We start from the raw sequence: 20750 nt of genomic DNA, 5'->3' as shown, positions 1-20750 counted from the left end.
AGTTTACTGATCTGTAGTATGAAGTAGGAAGGGTCCTTCCTGCCATAAAAGAAACTGAAGATGAGCTTGTGACAATAGTCTCACCTGTAATTCCAGGAGGCTGAGGCAGTCTAGCCTGGACCACGAAGAAAGATCCTTCTTCCGAAACAAAACAAAATACTTCAAACAGCAAAAAATGAGGCAAGAGTTTTTTGATGATCTATAAGGGTGGGGTCTCCCCCAGACTCAGATCTCATGTTTCAGTCTCTCTCTCTCTCTAAATTGGGAAGAATGATGCTGGTGTGTGTGTGTGTGTGTGTGTGTGTGTGTGTGTGTATGTGTGTGTGTATGTGTGTATGTGTGTGTATGTGTGTGTGTATGTGTGTGTATGTGTGTGTGTATGTGTGTGTATGTGTGTGTGTGTATGTGTGTGTGTGTGTGTATGTGTGTGTGTGTATGTGTGTGTGTATGTGTGTGTGTATGTGTGTGTATGTGTGATGTGTGTATGTGTGTATGTGTGTATGTGTATGTGTGTGTATGTGTGTGTGTGTGTATGTGTGTGTGTATGTGTGTATGTGTGTGTATGTGTGTGTGTGTCCATGTGCATGAGCTGTCCATTGGTTTCTCCACCTTCAATCAAGACTCAGAACCTTACTGCCCACCTCAGCCCAAGGTGAGCCCTAGGAATCTCCATGACAACAAACTGGTTATGAACAGGGCTGCAGTTGCCATGGTGACAGCTCTCTCTCTCTCTCTCTCTCTCTCTCTCTCTCTCTCTCCCCCCCCTCCCTCCTTCCCTCCCTCCCTTCCCCTTCTTCCCTCTCCCTTTCTCATCCCCCTCTCTCCCCTCCCCTCTTCTCAATGAACCAGAGCTATCTACAGGCCCCAGCTTTCCAGGTTGGGTGAGGATAGGGTTGAGCTATATGAGAAGAGGTCCAGATTGGGAAATAGGGAAGATAGGCTGAGTCTGCAAGGGAATAGGGGGCTGTTGGGGTGCTGTTGCCTTGGTGACGGGGCTGCAGCCTGTTAATTAAGCCCCCGGTTGCCATGGAGACAGTGGTGGTTGACGTGCTCTGCGGCGAGCCCTATATGTGTGGGGTGTGCTATGCTCTGGACTCATCAACTCAAAGCTAGGATTGGGGTCTGGAGGATGCAGGTGTCAGGAGGAGGGGAGAGGAGAGGCCTTGGAGTCTTAGCTCCATGACAGGAGGTGGGTAGATCATGGGGGTGATACTGTGGTAATCAGGATGGGTGGGGACTGAGCCAAATGGGGGAAATACTGTGGCAAACAAGGTACAGTTGGGTCTTCCAGCTTCCCCTGGACAGCCCCTATCCTGGCTTAGTGGAGAAGGCCTACCTAGAGTTTGAGATGCTGGATTCTAGTCTCCACTTGTAAATTCAGCCCACGAGGAAAATGCCTCCCATTCCATTTCCATTTCTAGACTCCAATTTCATCATAAGTGGTAAGTGGAAAAATAATTTATAAAGTCCTTTCTTGCACCTCAGTCCTCACGTGGTGGGAGGCAGCTTCACCGAGCTTCTCTCTGAGAAACACAAGGTGGGGGGGGGGTATGAATTTTAGAGACTCTGAGTTCAGAAATAGGAGCCTGCTCACTGTCTCTTAAGCAGCTCCATCAGGGGCTTTTATTGGCCAAGGCAAGGCTGGCCATGCAGGAGGTTCTTGCAAAGAGTTTTCTGAAAGCCTCACCAGGAAGTTGAGGAAGAGGCCCAGCCTCCTGGAGTGGTGTCAGTTGAAGGTGGTGTCTCCCTTTGGGACTCCACCCTTGCTTGGTCTGGACTCCCCAGGAAGAATGTTTTTCCCTCCGTCACTTTGCAGTGCCTTGTCTGGTTTGGCGCTCATATGTAAACTAGGCTAGCCTCAAACTTGTCATGAGAACCTGCCTCTGTCTCCTGATTGGTGTGTACCACTACAACTAGCCAGGTCACACCACACCCCCAAATACTTTGTGGTGTTGGGGACTGAACGCAGGGCCTTATGCATGCTAGAAAATCTCTCTTGAGCAGAGCAATATCCCAAGGCCTCCTCAGGAAGAGCTCCATGGCCTTAATCTAAGACCCACAGAAGACAGGGAGGAATCGCTCTTTCACTACGTGGGTGCAGATGCTGAAGTCCAGGAATAATATCCTCTTCTGCAGCAGAGGATAGGGCAGAGTCAGTGTTTCCCACATCCCAGGTGGCTCTCCGGGTTAGTTCTAGTAAGGACTGAGAGTGGGCAGTCGGAAAGGGCAGTCACTCTGGCCTTCACCTGTTTTCTGTGGTGATCTACATGTCCCTCTAGACAGGTTACTCCCTGGATGGTCAGAGATGCAATGGCACTAGGCCATGGATGAAGAAATATGCCCCTAGGGGGACATCCCAGACTGGAGATCACTGGAAAACACCTCTGACAAACACACTTCATGTTTCACCCTTTTACACACCTCTACAGAGTAATATAGTATAGATTGTAGTGTGCTGGTGTGTGTGTGTGTGTGTGTGTGTGTGTGTGTGTGTGTGTGTAACTGACTCTGGGACAGCCTAGGGTACCAAATACTCACACCTTCTTAAAAATATTATATTGTTATTGTATATGTGTGCAAAATGTGTGGGCAGAGAGCAACTTGCAAGAGTCAGTTCTCCACTTCAACCGTTTGGGTTCCAAGCATTGAACTCAGGTTGTCAGACTCAGTTTTAAGTACCTTTATCACTGAGCTATCACACCAACTCCCAAATGCTCACACCTTGTCTGAATAGTTAACTCTCCACCCTAACGTATTATCTGGGTGTCTACAAAACCAAGCTGTGGAAGCACCTTATTGGTGAGTTCCTCAGAAACGTCTCTTGAGTCCACTGTGGAAGACTCCACAGTTGACCTAGTCTGAAACCATTGACAAATTCCACAGAGCCAGCACGGCAGTTAGCTCTATCCAGGGTCCTGAAAATGCCTGCATTGTGAGGTATCTGCAGATACTGGAGACTTTCTGCTTCAGCCAAGAGGCCGCCCTAGCCCTTCATCTTTGAAACCTGGCCATAAAGGTGTGTGTGGGGGGGCTTATCCCAGACTCAACCCCTGTTAATTTTTCTTTTCTTTCTTTCTTTCTTTTTTTTTTTTTTTTTTGAGTAGAGAATCAGTGACAACTGGGCAGTGTAGATATGATTGTATTTTTTTTTTTTCTTTTGGTTTTTCGAGACAGGGTTTCTTTGTAGCTTTGGAGCCTGTCCTGGACTAGCTCTGTAGACCAGGCTGACTTCGAACTCAGAGAGAACCACCTGCCTCTGCCTCCCGAGTGCTGGGATTTACAGGCATGTGCCACCACCACCCGGCTGATATGATTGTATTCTTGTCTCTTTCGTGGGAGGCAAGATCGACTCAAAGAGAGGTTCTATTGAAGAGTAACCCTAAGTTGTAGTAAATAGAAATGGGTCCTAGACTGAAATCTGCCATTCATTAGCTTTGTGTTCACGGGCAGTCATTTTCTGTCTTGGGTGCTTAGCTTTTTCATCTGTGAAATGAAAACTGTGCATTAGATAAGGCAAATGATTCTTCTACCCTGGGATTTTGAGGACTTGAGTCAGGAACCAGGTGACTGTGAAGCTGTTTACTTTATAATGATAGTTTCAGATCTCCCAGGTTCAGAGGGTCCAAACCTCAGATGTTACGTTCTGCAGTGTCTCCACGATTGGCTCAAGTCCGGACTCAGTTGCCGAGGGGTCCCAGGGTAATCAAGCTTCTGGGGGCGGGGCTGGAGGGGAGGAGGAGAACAGGAGAGCATGTCAGATCTGGAAAGCCTCAGAAAGCAATCCTGGATTAGGGGATTAGACACTCCCGCCCCAGGAGAAAATCTGGTCCCCAACCGGCAGGCGGCCTCATTCTCCCCTTCCCCCACCTCGTTCCTGGCCAGCCTGGGGCCAGCATACCCTCCCTAGAGGCTGCACCATCTCGGGTGGAAAGGTGGTGTTCCAGGACCTCACTGCTGCCTCTCCTCACTGCATTTCATCCATAGATCATTCCACGTCAGAAAGCCCCTGTCTGTGGTGTAAACTCCAGGGACTTGTCTTGGGGTAGGATGCTGAGACTCTAACCAGCCTGAGCACCATGAGAGAGTTCTCTACAACTCCTCTAGTGGCTTAAAAACAGGATGGGCCAGACAGACCCATTGACCTGAGGCCCCTCAGGGCAGCATAGTGCCTCACTGATAGGGGCCTAGGCTCCATCTTCCTTCAGCTGCAACCTCTAGGACAGAGATCTGGGAATGGGTCTGGTTTTCCTTCCAGGCCTTGCATCACCAGTTTTGTAGACAGGTTCCCTGGGGCCCTTATATTTCACAGCGCCCGCCCCTGCCGCCTCAGTTCCCCACATCTTCCCTCCAGGGGTCACCTCGGACCCCCAGTCAGGCAGTCGCTGCGGGGCCGCCTCCCCGCGGCCGCGACCTAGTTCCCTGCCGTTATTTTTAGGGCGCGGGATGGCACCTGCCCACGTGCCGGGCCCCGCCTGCGCCGGAGAGTGGGGGGGGGGGTTGCTTCTGCTCTAGGAAGCTAGGGCCGCGTCCCCCGCACCACCCCCTCCATCCTACCCTTGCAAGCCCCCAGTTTTCCTGCGAGGGGGCCATTGGAGCTCTCTGTCCTCCCCTCATCCCCTCTCCTCCCTCCCTCCGACTCCCCCCCCCCAAAAAACCCGCCAGTGGCTCACGCCTCCTGCATACGGGATGAGGTGAGCAGCGCCGCTGCTGAGAGGGGGCGCGCGCGGGTGTGAGCGTGTGTCCGTGTGCGAGTGTGTGTGCGCCGGGCGGGCGGGCGGGCGGGCGGGCACTGCAGCTTCTTCCTCCGTGGAGCGGAGAGCGAGCGAGAGAGCTCAAGCAAGCGCTCGGCAAAGGCAGGCATAGGGGCGCGGGTGAAGCGGCTCAGCCATCCCGGCTCCGGCGCCGCGCAGCCACCATGCTCAACAACCTGACGGACTGCGAGGACGGCGATGGGGGAGCCAACCCGGGTAAGCAGTGGTCCGGGGGCGGCAGGGGAGGGGGCGGCGAGGAGGAGGGCAGCTTCGGGGTGAGAGGCGGAGCGGGGGCCGCCTCCTGTAGAGAAGAGCCGGGGACTGACCCCGGCTGCGGCTGCGGGAGGCCGCTGGGAGGCTTGCTCCATTGGAATGCGCTAGGCGCTGTCCGAGGTTCTGGAATGCGCTGCGCTCCGAGGCAGATTGGGGACCCCCGGTTGGGATGATCCGCGGCCTGGGGCTAGACTTGGATTAGTTAAACATGAGAGGGGATGCAATAGCTGGAACAGGGCTGACGTGCCGTTCGACGGGCAGGAGGGAGGCTCCTTTCCCCGAGAGGGGACCCGGGCGTCCTAGCGCAGAGCAGGGACCAGTGGCTTCTGGGGGCGCAGTCTGCTGCAGTCCCTCGCTCTGAGCTTCCAGCTGGAAGGTGGGGGGAGTGATGGCTCTGATGTTTGGAGGCATATGATAGCTCCCATCTGGGCTGTGGTGACCCCTTAGGGTACTTGGTGCCACCAGGACCCCCTCCCCCAAGGATCCCTGAAGTCCTTATCTCAACCTGAAGCTGCCTGCCTCCTCTGTGGATTTTCAGGTCTACTTTGCTGAATTTCCTCTCCCTCTCAGTTCTCAATGGGTTCCTATTCAGGACAGGAAGCAAGATCCCTTCTCCCCCCTCTCCCCCGTCTCTCGGTACCCTGGGGCAGCAGTATGGATTTTAGGGTGGGGCGGGGGGAAATCTTTACAGTTAGCTCTCTTAGCTATCCTGGTAAGGCCTCAGAAACGGGGTCCTGGTGGCTGTATCCCCAGCGCCGTGGTGACACTGCGGACTCGCTGCGGTGGGTGCAGAGACTTGCCAGGAGCTGAGGGGCTCTGAAGCAAATCCTTGTGCTGTTCCGGTTCTCCGTCATCCTTCACTGCCGTTTTTCTGCTCCGAGGTCTCGAGGCCAGCCACCCCCTCGGGCTTCCAGGCCCCTCGCCGCCCCCAAGCGGTCTCAGCCATCCATCACTGCTGTCAGCCGCCCCCAGCCCCCACCCTTTAGTGGCGCTGCGTCCCCTGCGCAGTAGCGCATCTCCAATGCCTGCTGTCTGTGCTTAGAGCTTTCAAACACTCCTCTAGGCATTGCTTGACCCTCTGGGCTGAGACTCCCACAGACCTCCCCAGGAGATGGCCCAAGGCCCCAAGATCTGAAAGCATGCTCTCACAGACACTAGTAGGTTTGACTCTGAGGTCCTCGATTTTGGATCACAGTCAGGGCCAAGTGGAGGCGTGGGAAGGCTGGGGGCATCAGCATCCCTGGTCCTTTGTCCGAGACACCCCCTTCTCATTCTCCCAAGAGGCTGAGAACTATACAGGGGATAGAACTGCTGCTGGCCAGCTCATTCATCTCTCCAGTGACCCTGGGGTCACCTCATCAGGCACCGCTTCCTTGGCTGCAGGGGGAGGGGGTTGTAAAAGTCTAGTCTGCTGCAGCTCTAGGCGTCTTGAAGCAGTGCTCCAGGAGCAAAGTACAGGGATGCCTCTTCCTCCTTGGATCCTCCTTAGATGCCGCCACTGTGAGACACCCCTGCTCCCAGAATGGGTTCTGTAGATTCCTCAGCTCCTGCTTCTTCCACCGACCTTCACTGGACCTCTGTGTTTCTTTGGGGTCACCAAAGGCCTAGTAAAGAGGCACATGTGTGCTGGAAGCAGAATCCTAACTAATAGTCTCAGGACTCCCTGTTAATTTCTAGACACCGGGTGTAGCAGACCCATCTGGAGACTTTCTTTCTATATATAGAGTTCAGCGCTTGGAATTAAGAGTGGCCAGAACCTGGGTCAAGCATTCTGCATCCCAGAATGGGAAGGTCTCCCCTGGACTCTTGGTGAAGGTGGTAGAAGGCACTAAAGACTTCCTGGGTTTGAGCAAAGAAGGACCAAGAGCCCTTGACTCTGAGTGTAGATTCCTGGAACTAGATGAAAGGATCTGGGTGTATTGACCTCAGGGAGAGTATGAGGACTCCTCTGGGCCAAAGAAGATCTCAAGGATATTGTCCCTGGCATCCAGATCTTCTTTCCTTTTGGGGTCTGACGCCCCCTTTCCTTCCCCAAGCTGCCCTGGGGATTCCCTCCAGGTCCAGCCTCTGGCCCCGGGGGAGGCTCCTTTGCCTGCGCCTGTTTCCTCCGGGCGAGATCTGGCCTCCGCAGCTTAATTGAAAGCCGATTCAGGCTGAGAGCTCCCAGGGGGCGGGGACGGGGGGGGGGGGGGGGGGCGGGGAGGGCTCAGCCTGGGTCTGGCCTGCCTCTTGCGCGCCTCTAGGCGCTCCCCCATCACCCAAACTGCTGGCTCTGGGGAATCTGGACGAGTTTCCCCTCTGCTGTCCTGCTCCTTTGAGAATACAGACGCTCACTCCCCATCCCCCTTAACTAGTGAGCCCAGCGTTCCAGGCAGGGGACAAAATCAGCCCTTGGCTGATGAAGCCGGGAGCCTGGCGTCTAGCCCAGGCAGCGGATGGAAAGGCGGGACCCAGGACGAGCCTACCAAGCTGCCCCCTCCCCTGCGCTCCTTTCCTGGCCGGGATCAGGCCTGTAGTCTGTAGTCTGGCTCTGCGCTGTGCGCGGCGTTACATAAGCGGGTGCGGGCGCGTGGCCGGCTGGGCTCCGCGCGCTGTGCTGTAGGTCCGCGCTGTCGCCATGGAGACCGGTGCCCGGCCTCCTAGTTCCGGGGTCTCTGGCCAGGATATCCCCCTTCCAGCTGGTTAAGCGCCACTCGCTGAGGCAAAGAAGGAAGGCTTGAGAGGGGGTGCGAAAGACAGAGGGGAGGGGCTCCTTTGATGGTGTGGTTCGGGACCTAAAAGGGGGTGCTTCTAAGAAAAAAAACCCAGCTGTACAGACCGAGAAGCCCTTAAATCTTGAAGCTAAGGGAAGGACGTGGGATAAAGAGCCCAGGCTGGATGGGTACCAGGTGTGCTGAGAATGGTAGTTATAATACTAGCAGTAGGTAGACTTGTGTGGTCACCATGGTGTGTGTTATTTCACTTGACTCCCTAGCCATCCTATGAGTTAGGCCAAGTTAAGTATCCCTTTGCAATAGGAGAGTTGACCTGCCCAGGCTGGAGACAGAGCTGGGGAAGCTGGCACTGAAGCTTAGCTTTCCCAGCTCAGCCCTCCCCTGGACCGCTAGAGATTTTTTTGTCACACCCCAGAAGCTTCTCTAGTCCTGACTAGCCTGTGGCAAGAGCAGAAGGCGTCTGGTCAACATTTTAAAAGGAGACAAGATTCACCTTACTCTCATTTCTCCTGGTTTCTGACAGATCTTTTCAGATTCTGGGGTCTGAGAGGGAAGTCTTGCAGAGTTTCCTCCAAATACTGTTTCCTGAACATCTATTACATGCTGGCTCTCATAGGGAGGATGGGCCTGTTGTTCCCAGGAACTCACCCCAGTGAGAGGAGAGAATGTCTGGTTAGGCAATCAGGCATTTCTGCCTCAATGGGCAAGGTGGAGGTGGGTATTTTTTGGAGCAGGTGCTGTTCCTCCTCCCCAGCTTTCAGACAAGTTGGGGTACATCATGCTCTTGAGAGGGGTCCCTGGCTGGGTAACTGAAGAAGGGTTCCAAGAAGCAGGGAAAAGGATGCAGCTGTTAGATGGATGAGAACACTAAGAGAGGACAGCTTGGAGATTCAGGGCCCACAGGGCCTCAGCTTTATTTGGAACTTGGAGGATGGTGATTCTCCCAAGAGTCCACAGAGGTGTCTGCTGCTGGGCCTTCAGCCCTGGTGCTGAAGGAGGTGGATGGCTGGAACTGCCGAATGATGTCCATGGAAACCATATATCTTTTGGGAAGACCCTTCTTTGCACCAACAGAGTCTCTCCTTGGCATTTGCGTGGTCACCCTTGGCCCTTCTGGTGTGCGGCTTCTTTCATGGGCATCGTCCCCTCCTTGTGCCCAGGCAGCTTCTGGATCCTCTGCTGGATCACCCTCAGCTAGATTCAGCCTCTTCCCCACCCCAGATTCCTCTCTTCCACACTTCCAGTTCATGAAGACACAGCATCATTCCGCCCATTGACCCATGCTAGAAACCCCAGGCATTATCCTGGGTTCTTCCCTGCCCCTCCCCAGACATCTGGCACAGCAATGCTTCCATAATGCTTGGTGCTTGAGTCTTTCCATTGCCCCATATTGATGTGACCTAAGTCATTGTCAGCCCTTGCCTGGATTGTGGAAGTGCTCTAGTTGCTGTATATTTCTCACCTGAAGCCAGAAGGCTTGCTGCAATACTCAAGTCAGGTCATGACCCTCTTGGGCCTGAAACTCAATGACTGCCCATTGTCCTCTGGATGGGATCCAAGTGCTTCAACATGGCCTACCACTTCCTTTAAGGCTCACACTACCTTGAGTCATCTGCTTCCGAGCCACAGTTCATTCCTAAGCCCCAATGTGCCCCTTCCTAAGACCCTACCTAGATCATGCTTTGTTCAGCAGTAACTTGTTCTGTTGGCTTCCACATCTGGGACATCAAACACACTGTTCTGGGTTCTCTCTGCCTGGAACACCCTCCTGTCACCCTCCCAGTCTAGCCCTTACTCATCCTTCAGTTCTCAGCTGACGCGTCACTTCCTCTGGAAAGCCTTCTGTGACCTCTCAGGCTGGGCTGCCTGCCCTCCTGCATCCCTGATGTTGCTTTCCCAGACTTTAGCAGTTCTGTCTACAGCTTCTCTCTTGGCTTTGGTTTGGGTCCCCAAGGGCAGGGACAGTGTCTCAGGCTGGTTGATTCCTCCTCTGACCGCTCCGTCAGCACATGACAGGAGGACGTCGAAGGGGAGAGTACAGGGTGTCAGAAGGGTATCCTTGGGAGTCCAGAGTTCTCTGCTGTCCTCCCTAGGGGAAAAAATCACACACCACCCACATACTAAGATGGGCTCATTTATATCCAAGGAAAGAACTCTGGAGATTCATGGTTGATGAACTAGGACCCTCCCTCAAGAGCAAAGAAGGACACATATGTTCATCAGGCACTCAGAACAGCCAGCGGTAAATTGGGTTCTTTCTCCATGCTGCCAACTAAAATCATGCAAGAAGACAGCGCCAGCCCAATTTCTCCAGCATGTGACCCAAGGCTCCGGGCGCTGAAGTGGCCACATAGCTCTATGCAGGATGGATAGGGGACAAGTGATCAGTGTCACACCCGACTCCTCTTCTTCTCAGGTGATGGCAACCCCAAGGAAAGCAGTCCCTTCATCAACAGCACCGACACGGAGAAGGGGAAAGAGTATGATGGCAAGAACATGGCCCTGTTTGAGGTGGGCTGCTTAGGCCACAGTTAGTCACGCTGGCTCATCAGCGCTCCCTCCCTCCCTCGGGAAGAGTAGACGCCTCTCCATTCCTCCCTCAGGTCCACCATCTTCCCCAGCCTCCCCTGTCCCTCCTTGGCCTTTCCTGGCTTTACCTCGTGGTTCCCTGTCCTCCTCTCCTATCTCACCGCTTCCTTCTCCTGTCCCCCTGCTTCCTCCTCCTCTGTTCCCATTGCATCCCAAACTCAGTGGCTTGACCTTTGTCCCCATCTCCTACATCCAGCTCACTCCAATTGCTGCCCCAAACTTCCAGCTCCCTAACATTGACCCCTTTCCTCCATAGGAGGAGATGGACACCAGTCCCATGGTGTCCTCCCTGCTCAGTGGGCTGGCCAACTACACCAACCTGCCCCAGGGAAGTAGAGAGCATGAAGAAGCAGAGAACAATGAGGGTGGAAAAAAGAAGCCGGTGCAGGTGGGGCATGGTGGGGAGAAGGAGTGGGAGAGGGAGGGTGGGAGAGGAAGATGGACCTTATGGAGGAGTGAAGGATCTTGGAGAAAGGAGGGCAGTGGCTCTGTGGGGGATAGGAAAGAATGGGAGATGGAGGATGGAGATGGAGGATGCGTGAGGGAGGCAAAGGGAAGGGACCTGGAGACTGGTAGAAAGGAGGAGAAGGATGTAAGAACTACAGGGAAGATAGAGGGAGGGGAAATGCAAGTGAGGAGAAGCAGGGAAGGAACCTGGAGGAGGCGTGGGCTAGGCTGTTGGTAATGAGTAGCGGGTGTAGAGACTGATGCTGACCTTTCTGGCAGGCTCCACGAATGGGTACCTTCATGGGCGTGTACCTCCCGTGCCTGCAGAACATCTTTGGCGTCATCCTCTTCCTGCGGCTCACTTGGGTGGTGGGCATCGCAGGCATCATGGAGTCCTTCTGTATGGTCTTCATCTGCTGCTCCTGTGTGAGTGACCCTTCCTCTGCTCAGTGAAGACAGCTGGGGTTTGGTTGAGGCCTAGAGGAGGAAGCGTGAGACCTGAGCTTTTTATAGGAATCTCTACTTATGGTCTTTGAGAGTAAATTAGGTCTGACCAGTCCTTTCTGAATCTCATAGGCTTCTCTCTGATGACTGTCAACCAGGCTTTACCTGGATCTATGTGTGTATGTTCGTGTTCTTACACAAGTACTGCAGATTCATTGATGAAAATGATAAATGCAGAGAAGAAAACAAAATTCAACATGATTGCACAAGAGTTAACATTTTGGAAGGTCCCTACTCACACACAAAGAAATGAGATTATGTCTCACAGATAACTTTGCAACTAGATTCTTGCCATCCACATTAAAAAAAAAATCCAGTATCTATTGAACACCAAACTCATATTCTTGTGTCTTCCCACACAACCTTGAGACCACTCTGCACGTGAAGATGCCAGTGCTGTAGCCATGCCTCCCATTTTACACATGCAAATACTGAGGCTGGAAAAGTGAATTGTCTTTAGTTATAAGTTGGGCCAAACTTGGGTGACTGGAGTTCTCTGGCATGGTAGCTCCTCCTATTTTCATGGTGAATAAGAGGTTATTTTTTTGAGAAGGGGTTGGCATAAACAGAAGTTGGAACAGACCCAGAGAGAAGCTTCAGGAGAGGAGAGCCTGTGGGTTTGGCTGGTGGCTGTGGGGTATATTGGCTTGGCCGCCAGCCAGACCACTGCAGCCCCCAGCAGCCACCACTATGATCTCTTTTCTACAGACGATGCTCACAGCCATTTCCATGAGCGCGATTGCAACCAATGGTGTGGTGCCTGGTATGTGACTGGGGCCTTTGCAGAGTGAGGGAGGGCCAGGGGCCTGATGATTGACAGGAGGAACAGAGGGCCAGGCTTTGTGGGCCATCAGGACCCACGACCCAAGACAGTGTTGCAGACCAAGAGTTGGGCTATGATTGTTCATGGGTTAGGTAGGGGCGAGTCTGCTGGGTTTAGGGAAGGAGGCAGATGCTGGTGTTGAACAGGGCAATGGTCACTTTCTCCTCGCCTCAGCCTGGTACCCTCTTCTCTACCATCCTATTTTCTGAGCCATGGCCTCCTTACAGGGGTAATTAGCAACATGGTAATAATTACTGCTGCAAGCTCCATGCAGAGTGGTTGGCTGGGTCTCCTTTCTGGAGCCGCAGCCCGAGGTCTAGAGAAACCTCCTTCTGCCCTCTGTCCCTACGCCCTGCTCACCACAGAGCTGCACAGGGCCCTGTAACCCTTTTGCTGATACTAGTTTTTCTTCTGTAGCTGGTGGCTCCTACTACATGATTTCCAGGTCTCTGGGCCCAGAGTTCGGGGGCGCTGTGGGCCTCTGCTTCTACCTGGGCACTACCTTTGCTGGGGCTATGTACATCCTGGGAACCATCGAGATCCTGCTGGTAAGAGAGGGAGAGGAGGAGGTGTGGGGTCTCAGGCTGTCAACTACTTAACCACGTTCCCCAAACACCTGCTATAGGCCAGGCCACTGCTTAAGGCTGAAGAGAAGTCGGATGTGGTCTGTCTCGAAAGAGTTCCCAGTCTGGCTGGGGAGACAAGATACAATAATTATGTAACACAAACAGCTGTGGTTTATCAGGCACCCACTGAGTTCCCAGCATAGCTCCAAGTGCTTTCAGTCATCATCTCGAATCCTTAGAGGTTTAAGTATTATGATGGCATTTTACAAAGGAGAAGTTCCAAAAGGCAGATAGATCACTAGCTCAAGGTCACTCAGCTGTGGGTGAGGTGGCAGAGGTGGGTTGATAAGAGTTAAAATAACAGCTGGAATAACGAGAGTCCACGACATTCCAGGGAGTGTGCAAAGCACTCTTCGGATGTTAGTTGCAGAGCCCCAGTAGATGGTTCTTGGATTGTAAAAGAGAACTGTGAGGGACCCGTGTAGAGAGATCTGTTAGGAGTAGAGATTGATGGGGATACACCAGGGGTCTGGGCTGTATTTGAAGGACAGGGCAGCTGCCTTAGGCCTCCTGTTTTTCCTGTTTGGGTGGGTGTAGGTGAGGTTTAAGGAAAAGGGTGCAGCTTAGTTGCTGGAGTGTGCTCCAAACCCTGGCTTTGCCTCTCAGCACCGTATAAACTCTCTACACCTGAGAGGCAGGAGGGTAATAAGTAAGAGATCGCCCTCAGCTACATAGCAAGTTTGAAGTCTGTCAGGGCTGCAAGAGATCCTGTCACAAATGAAAAGAAAAAATGGAGCTAACATTTCCCAGCCCCCTGTCCTCTGCAAGACCTAAGACTTTCAGAGTGGTAGTTTCCCCCTCCCCATGAATCTCTCATGTTAGAAGATGGCCATTTTACAAAGGACGAGTGCAAGGTCAGAGAGTCTCAGGAACATGTTGAGGGGTGTGAGCCTGCCTTCCTCTGGCTTCTAGGATCTGTGCTTGTCCACTGTCTCCCATGACCTTAGGGAACCAAAATGAGCAGAGCCAGAGCTTCTGGTTTGGGGGCAGGAGAGAAGAAATCAGGGATTGGGGGTTTGAGGAGGCACATTGTATGAGCACTGTGGGCCCCTGTGACTTAGGACATTTCTAGATGCATCATCAAACAGTTCTGCCCACTGCCAGACACTGAACAACAGCAATGTAAGGGAGAAAATGATCCAGTGAAACCACAAGTATTTTAGTGTGTGTCTCTCACGTTTCTGTTCCTCTCTATGATACTGTGCTCTGGCTTTGTAAAGCACAACTCCACCTAAAGATATTTCCTTAAGAGCCTGAAAACTCCCTTTATTTATAAATTAAAAGTAACTTAAATATAAGCATCTTAAGTTTAAAGTAGACATTTTAGAAAATATGAATGTGCAAGGCATCACGTTTTAATTATTAAATAAAAGCTTCCATTGTCCTTTTTGTTGTTGTTTTCTTCTCTTTCATTTTTTTTTTTTTTGAGACAAGATTTCTCTGTATAGCTCTGACTATCCTGGAACTCTCTCTGTAGACCAGGCTGGCCTTAAACTCAGAGATCTGCCTGTCTCTGTCTTCTGAGTGCTGGGATTAAAGGCGTGCGCCACCACACCCAGCTTGTTGGTTTTTGTAAAACAGGGTCTCCTTGTGGTCCAGGCTGGTTTGTTACTGGTGATCCTCCTTCCTCAGCCTCTTGAGTGCTTAGATTACAGACATGCCTGGTACCACTGATAGACAAATATCCCTACAAACACATCTACAATTTTATAAACACACATGAGTAAATATTTCCACATATAAATTTATAAAAATGAGGTCATAAGAAAAAAATGAGGTAATAAGATACATTATTTTTTTTAAACTTGACCTTATTCACCCAATATACTGCACATAGTTTTTAAACTCTTGAAATGAGTGAGGTCTTGCTATGTAGCTCAGGCTGGTTTCAAATTCTCTTGCCTTAGCTTCCCATAGTTTAGGATTATAAGCCTGTACCACTGTGCTCACCATGGATAGTTTTTAAGTCAGTCCATGTAAATTCATGCCTTTTCCACTTTTGCTGCTGGGGACTGAACCCAGGGCTTATGTTCATACTGAATGTGCTTTCCATCACTGAAACATGCTACAGTCCCATGCCATCTTTTTAAATAGCTTTGTAGTTTAAGTAGAATTATCAGATTTATTTACCTACCCTCTAGGGATAAACATCTATTTTTCAACCTTTATATCATAAATAATAAAAGTAGTAGCTATAGTTAATAGTTACAATAAATAATAGCAGTGAAGGACCTTTCCCAGCCTCTTTGAGGGCCATTTTCACTGGCTGCTTCATAGACATTGCAGGAGAGCCCACACCATCGTTAGCCAGTGCATTGTTTTTTTGTTTTTGTTTTTGTTTTTGTTTTTGTTTTTCGAGACAGGATTTCTCTTTGTAGCTTTGCGCCTTTTCTGGAGCTCACGTAGATCCGCCTGGCTCTGCCTCCCGAGTGCTGGGATTAAAGGCATGCACCACCACCGCCCGGCCTAGTCAGTGCATTGTTAATGGATGCCATTTCCCATCTTGGAGGTCATTTCCCCGGGGTGAGTCTCAGCTGGCCTTTCCTGGTCATCCGTCTGACTTCCTTTGCTCCTTTCCTGCAGGCTTATCTCTTCCCAGCCATGGCCATCTTCAAGGCAGAAGATGCCAGTGGGGAGGCAGCAGCCATGTTGAACAATATGCGGGTGTATGGTACCTGTGTGCTTACCTGCATGGCCACCGTTGTCTTTGTGGGTGTCAAGTACGTCAACAAGTTTGCCCTGGTCTTCCTGGGTTGTGTCATCCTCTCCATCCTGGCCATCTATGCAGGGGTCATCAAGTCTGCCTTCGACCCCCCCAATTTCCCGTGAGTGCTGTCTTCCTGAGTCTACAGTAATGTGGTCCTCACTGGCCTAGCTCAGGTCTGCTTAGGCAAGTCTCTACCAGGTCCTCTCTCCCCACCTCTCAGAACTGGAGTGTGTGGGTTGGGAGCAACATCTCCTGGCAGGGTAAATGTCTCCTATTTAGGGAAGCTTATTCAGAATGGGATAACATTTTTGGAGGTGGGAAGAAGTTCTCTTGAGTGTCTCAACTGCTTGTTGGGGGGGACTTAGGAAACTAAACTATAAATCACTTCTGAAGGAATACACTCTGTGTGATGGGGAAACTTCTGGATGGGTCAACATCCTGGAATGGACAGTCTAAGTTTTTGACACCTTCTCCAGGATGGGAAAGAACCCAGAAGAGAGAGCCCAGGGTTCAGGTCCCCTTTGATTCTCTCGCTCCTCAAATACAGAGTCTGCTGTATCTCAGGGGCAGAGGATAGGGCTTAGAGGGTGCTGTCCACGGTGCTGAACAGAACAGCTCCCGCACGCTAGTTCTTCACTTTGTCTGCATGCTAGTCCCGCTTGGGAAACTTTATAGAAACTCCAAATGGGCATGCTCCAGACAGAACCGGAATCTCTGGATGTGGGACACCTGTGTCTTTAGGACTCCCAGTGGCTCTACTGTGAAGCCAGGGAGAGATCTTGTTTCCTCCTACCTCCCTTACTCCCTTCTCTCCCTAGGATCTGCCTCCTGGGGAACCGCACGCTGTCTCGTCATGGCTTTGATGTCTGTGCCAAGCTGGCTTGGGAAGGAAATGAGACAGTGACCACACAGCTCTGGGGCCTTTTCTGTTCCTCTCGCTTCCTCAACGCCACCTGTGATGAGTACTTCACCCGGAACAATGTCACAGAGATCCAAGGCATTCCTGGTGCTGCCAGTGGCCTCATCAAAGGTAGGGGGACGGGAAAGGGCTGGTGTCTGTGGAGTGCTTCGGGGGTTGTCAGGATTAGGGGTATTCCTTGGGTTTCAGTTCAATCCGGTCAGCTTTAATTGAGCATCTCGTGTAGGCCATGTTCTGTCCCAAGCGTTCTGGAGAGGTAGAGGCAAGAGTGGAATGCACTTCACTGTTATTAAGGAAGAAAGGCAGTGCTCTCTCCCTACTAAGTACTTAACACTGGGCTAAAGCACTGGGACCACCACATGAGTGACAGATAGATGTCTTAATAGATTATGATCCACAGAGATGTGTATTCAGTGAACAGAGAACCACGAGGAGGCACAGCATCCACATGTATCAGTTGTCAAGAACAAGGCTTCCTGCACTTGCCAAGGGAGGCTTTGGAGGACAAGCAGGAGACTGTCAGCTATATTGAGGAATACGGATTTACAAAACATAGAACAGCCTGCTTAATGTGTGTGGCCATGAGAGTCATTCAGTGTGACTGTGGGTGCAACATACAAAGAAAGGGTGAGAAGGCATGGTGCTAGAGGGGGTGGTGCACGTCAGACTGTGGCCGGCCCTGGAAGCTTTGCTGAGGAGTTTGGGGTTACATCCTTAAGGCAGTGGGGGTGCAGAAGGAGACAGATGCTGGGAGCCCAGGACAGAGATGACTCTTCTGAGAAACAATGATGGTTTCAGAAGTAATGAAGTAGGGGCTCTCAGCTAGATCTGCTCTCCTGCCCTGGAGGTGTTTGACTGTGTCTGTGCGTGCACACACGTGCGCGTGTGCACACACACACACTTTATTTTATCTTGCATGTTTATATGTGTGTGTACATGCATGCAGTGTACATATAGAAGTCATAGGACATCTTGATGGAGTCTCTTCTCTCCTTTCACCATGTGGGTCCCTGGGATTGAACCCAGACTATCAGGTTTGGCAGCGGGTGCCTTTACTTACTGAGCCATCTTGCTGGTCCCTGGAGATATATTTTGGACACTAGATGGATGGCTCAGAGGTTAAGAGAAATTACTGCTCTTCCAGAGGACACATGGTGGCTCACAACCCTCTGTAACTCCAATTCCAGGGGATCTGAGGCCATCTAGTCTCTGCAGGCACCAGGTGCATGTGAGGTCCACAGACATGCATGTAGACAAAATACCCATGCACATAAAACATGAGAAAAATAGAGGGGTGCTACTAACATTTAATGTGTAGACGGCAGGCTTCTGCCTAACGCCCTATAGTGCTGTTTGAGAGCCCCATAGCAGAGTCATCTATCTCACCTGCTGCTGGTGTGAGGTGGGGGAGCCCCTGGAGTGGGAAGAAAAGGCTTGTTTGAGAAATATTCACTAACGAGTGGCGATGGACTAAAGTTGAGATGCCTTGAAGCAGAGGAAGGGAACAGGAACAGTTGAGAGCACTGCCAAGGTGTTTGAGTTGATTGATGCTGGTGCCTTTACCAAGATGAGAGATGAGGGCATGAGTTGGGGCTTGGGGCTTGATGAGGTCAACTGGGGACATATGGAGTTAGTCTAAGAAAGGATTTTCTGTGTCTGTCCCACTAGAATGGACTATTGAAGGGCAGAAACTCAGTCCCATTCAGCTTTGAAATCTGTGCCCACACCCTGACACAAAGCAGGAGCTTGGGAAATGGTGGGAATGAGATTTGGTTGGTCTTAACTTTTTGCTCCCCACCTCTGCTGGTCTAAGCTCTGGCCCCCAACTTCTGGCCATGTCCTTGAGTACCTCGTCTTCCTACAGAGAACCTGTGGAGTTCCTACCTGACCAAGGGGGTGATTGTGGAGAGGCGTGGGATGCCCTCCGTGGGCCTGACAGATGGCACCCCTGTTGACATGGACCACCCCTATGTCTTCAGTGACATGACCTCTTACTTCACTCTGCTTGTTGGTATCTACTTCCCCTCAGTCACAGGTGAGCGGGAGCTGGGGAGGGAGGCATCTGCCTGCCTGGGAGTGGGAGGAGGGAGGTTCAGGGACAAGACAAATGTCTCTTAGTTAACTCTGCTACTAAACAGTAGCGTACTCTATGGGAGAGAAGGACTCAGGCTCAAAAAAGGTAGCACAGGAGCCGATATGGCAAGGCGAAGTACCAGGCTCCGAACTCCAATATGTGTCCTTTCCTCAAGAGCCCTGGCTTCTATATGAACTGCTCTTCTGCCTACAGGGATCATGGCTGGCTCAAACCGGTCTGGAGACCTGCGGGATGCCCAGAAGTCCATCCCTACTGGGACCATCCTGGCCATTGCCACCACCTCTGCTGTCTGTATCCTGTACAGCTGGGTTATGTCCACCCTGGGTGTATGTGTGGGGGACTGTGGGAGGCATGGAGGTTGCTACTTTCTCTGGTGGCTCAGGATGGGTGGTGGTGGAGCATCACCATGCTAGGGATTCTCCTTCATTCTCGCCGTAGACATCAGCTCGGTTGTTCTGTTCGGGGCCTGCATTGAGGGGGTCGTCCTGCGGGACAAGTAAGTGAAGGAATGGGGGTGGGTCTCGTCCTGGGGGGGGGGTGGGCTCAGGAAGAAACTGACCTGGCAGAGTGGTGGGGACCTGAGCAAGGGGCCAGTGGGTGAGAGGCCACGAAAGCTGTGGATCCACTCACTTTTCTTTTTATTGAATATTTTATCTTTCTTGTCACTGTAGCCTAAGAAGCTCAAGAGATGTCTCCTTTGGTTTGGGATATTCATTCATTCATTCATTCATTCATTCATTCACCTAACACTCCTGTGTATTGTTCACTGCCTTGAAGGTTCTAAAGGAAGCAAAGAGTAACACAGGTGTTTTGTTTTGTTTTTTGTTTTTTTCCCGAATTACAGAGAGCACACAGGGGGTTCAGTGTGACCAGGACAAGTGAACACATTAATGGACACATTACTACTAGTTTTAGGGTAGTTTGGCTCCCATTTATCTCCTTTAATCATAGACCGCCCACGAGATTGCCAGGGTCCAGCAGTTCCTTCTCCTCAGCTCTTCATGTAGCATTTGAAAGGCTTCTGCAGACGTACCTCTGAGGAAAAGCTCGAAGGGTTTTTTTTTATGATTTGTTTATTTTTATTTTATGTGCATTGGTGTTTTGCTTACACATATGTCTGTGTGAGTGTTTGATCCCTTAGTACTGGAGTTACAGACAGTTGTGAGCTGCCATGTGGGTGCTGGGAATTGAACCTGGGTCTTCTGGAAGAGCAGTCGGTGCCCTTAACCACTGAGCCATCTCTCCAGCCCCTAGAATGGTTTTTAATACATTGTAATTTGTCCGGCATGAACCACAGATCAAAGTATTTGACTAAAACTCAGCTTAGTAGACTTTTATTATTATTATTATTATTATTATTATTATTATTATTATTATTACTATTAATGTGCATTGGTGTTTTGCCTGCATGAGAGTATTAGGAACCCTGGAATTGGAGTTACAGACAGTCGTGAGCTGCCATGTGCGTATTAGGAATTGAACCTGGGTCCTCTGGAAGAACAACCAGTGTAGACTTTTCCTGGTCATTGTTTCCTAAACAATACAATGTAACAGACAGGTGCACAGCACTCTAGTGTGTTAGGGGTTGTAAGTCACCAGACATGATTCTGAGTCTTGGGTACTGTGCCTCCTATAGAAGATCTGAGCACCACAGAATCGGCATCTTGGGAGCAGGGGCCCCTCCCCACTACAGATTCTGAGTGATGTCTGCCTCAGTCTTCCCACTTTCTTTAAAAAATTTATTTGTTGTCAAGCTGTGGTGGCACACACCTTTAATCCTAGCATTTGGGAGGCAGAGGCAGGCAAACCTCTATGAGTTCAAGGCCAATTTGGACTACATAGTGAATTCCAGGCTGACCAGGGTCATGTAAAGAGACCACATCTTAATGTCTTGAAAAGCAATATATACATATATATTTATTATTATCAGTGTCTGTGGGGGGAGAGAGGATGTGCATATGTGTGCAGGTGTGTGTGTCCCATGGCACATGTGTGGAGGTCAGATAATGACCTTCAAAGTTGGTTCTCTCTCTCCACCATGGAGTCTAGGGATCAAACTCAGTTCTGAACATTTTGCATCTATGACTGTTAGTTTAGGGAGGTTTGATCTCCACGCCTCATTTAATCGTAGACCTCTCGTGAGATTGCCAAGGGTCCCTGTCTGAAGGATAGGCGCCTTTAGCCACTGGGTCATCTCACTGGCCCCTTTGTAAAGTTTATTTTCCTTTCCACTTTCAGTATTGAATAGAGATCAGGCAAGTAGGAAGGAGAAGGCACCATAGGCGGTATGGGCATTGTCAAG

At 51.0% G+C, this 20750-nt stretch overlaps 1 protein-coding gene across 2 annotated transcripts in view; it reads left to right on the top strand.

Annotated features, from left to right (window-relative positions):
• The window catches only part of Slc12a5 (solute carrier family 12 member 5), a 39543-nt gene that overhangs the window by 3050 nt on the left and 15743 nt on the right, over positions 1–20750 (top strand). Inside the window, exons 1-11 of one of the 2 annotated variants that reach the window (XM_036186421.1) lie at positions 4772–4967; positions 10155–10249; positions 10584–10715; positions 11054–11200; positions 11987–12041; positions 12519–12649; positions 15311–15552; positions 16253–16464; positions 18218–18388; positions 18641–18739; positions 18887–18944. In XM_036186421.1, coding sequence (XP_036042314.1) covers positions 4916–4967; positions 10155–10249; positions 10584–10715; positions 11054–11200; positions 11987–12041; positions 12519–12649; positions 15311–15552; positions 16253–16464; positions 18218–18388; positions 18641–18739; positions 18887–18944 — 1394 coding nt within the window. In that variant the 5' untranslated portion in view covers positions 4772–4915. Of the gene's footprint in view, positions 1–4771; positions 4968–10154; positions 10250–10583; positions 10716–11053; positions 11201–11986; positions 12042–12518; positions 12650–15310; positions 15553–16252; positions 16465–18217; positions 18389–18640; positions 18740–18886; positions 18945–20750 lie in introns of those variants that run through there. The other variant, XM_036186420.1, reaches the window with a different exon arrangement.

This window comes from Onychomys torridus, chromosome 4, assembly GCF_903995425.1.
Source record: "Onychomys torridus chromosome 4, mOncTor1.1, whole genome shotgun sequence".
Classification (NCBI taxonomy): Eukaryota; Metazoa; Chordata; class Mammalia; order Rodentia; family Cricetidae; genus Onychomys; species Onychomys torridus.
Note: the sequence above shows the minus strand (reverse complement) of the source record. Positions and strands in the feature narration are given on the sequence as shown.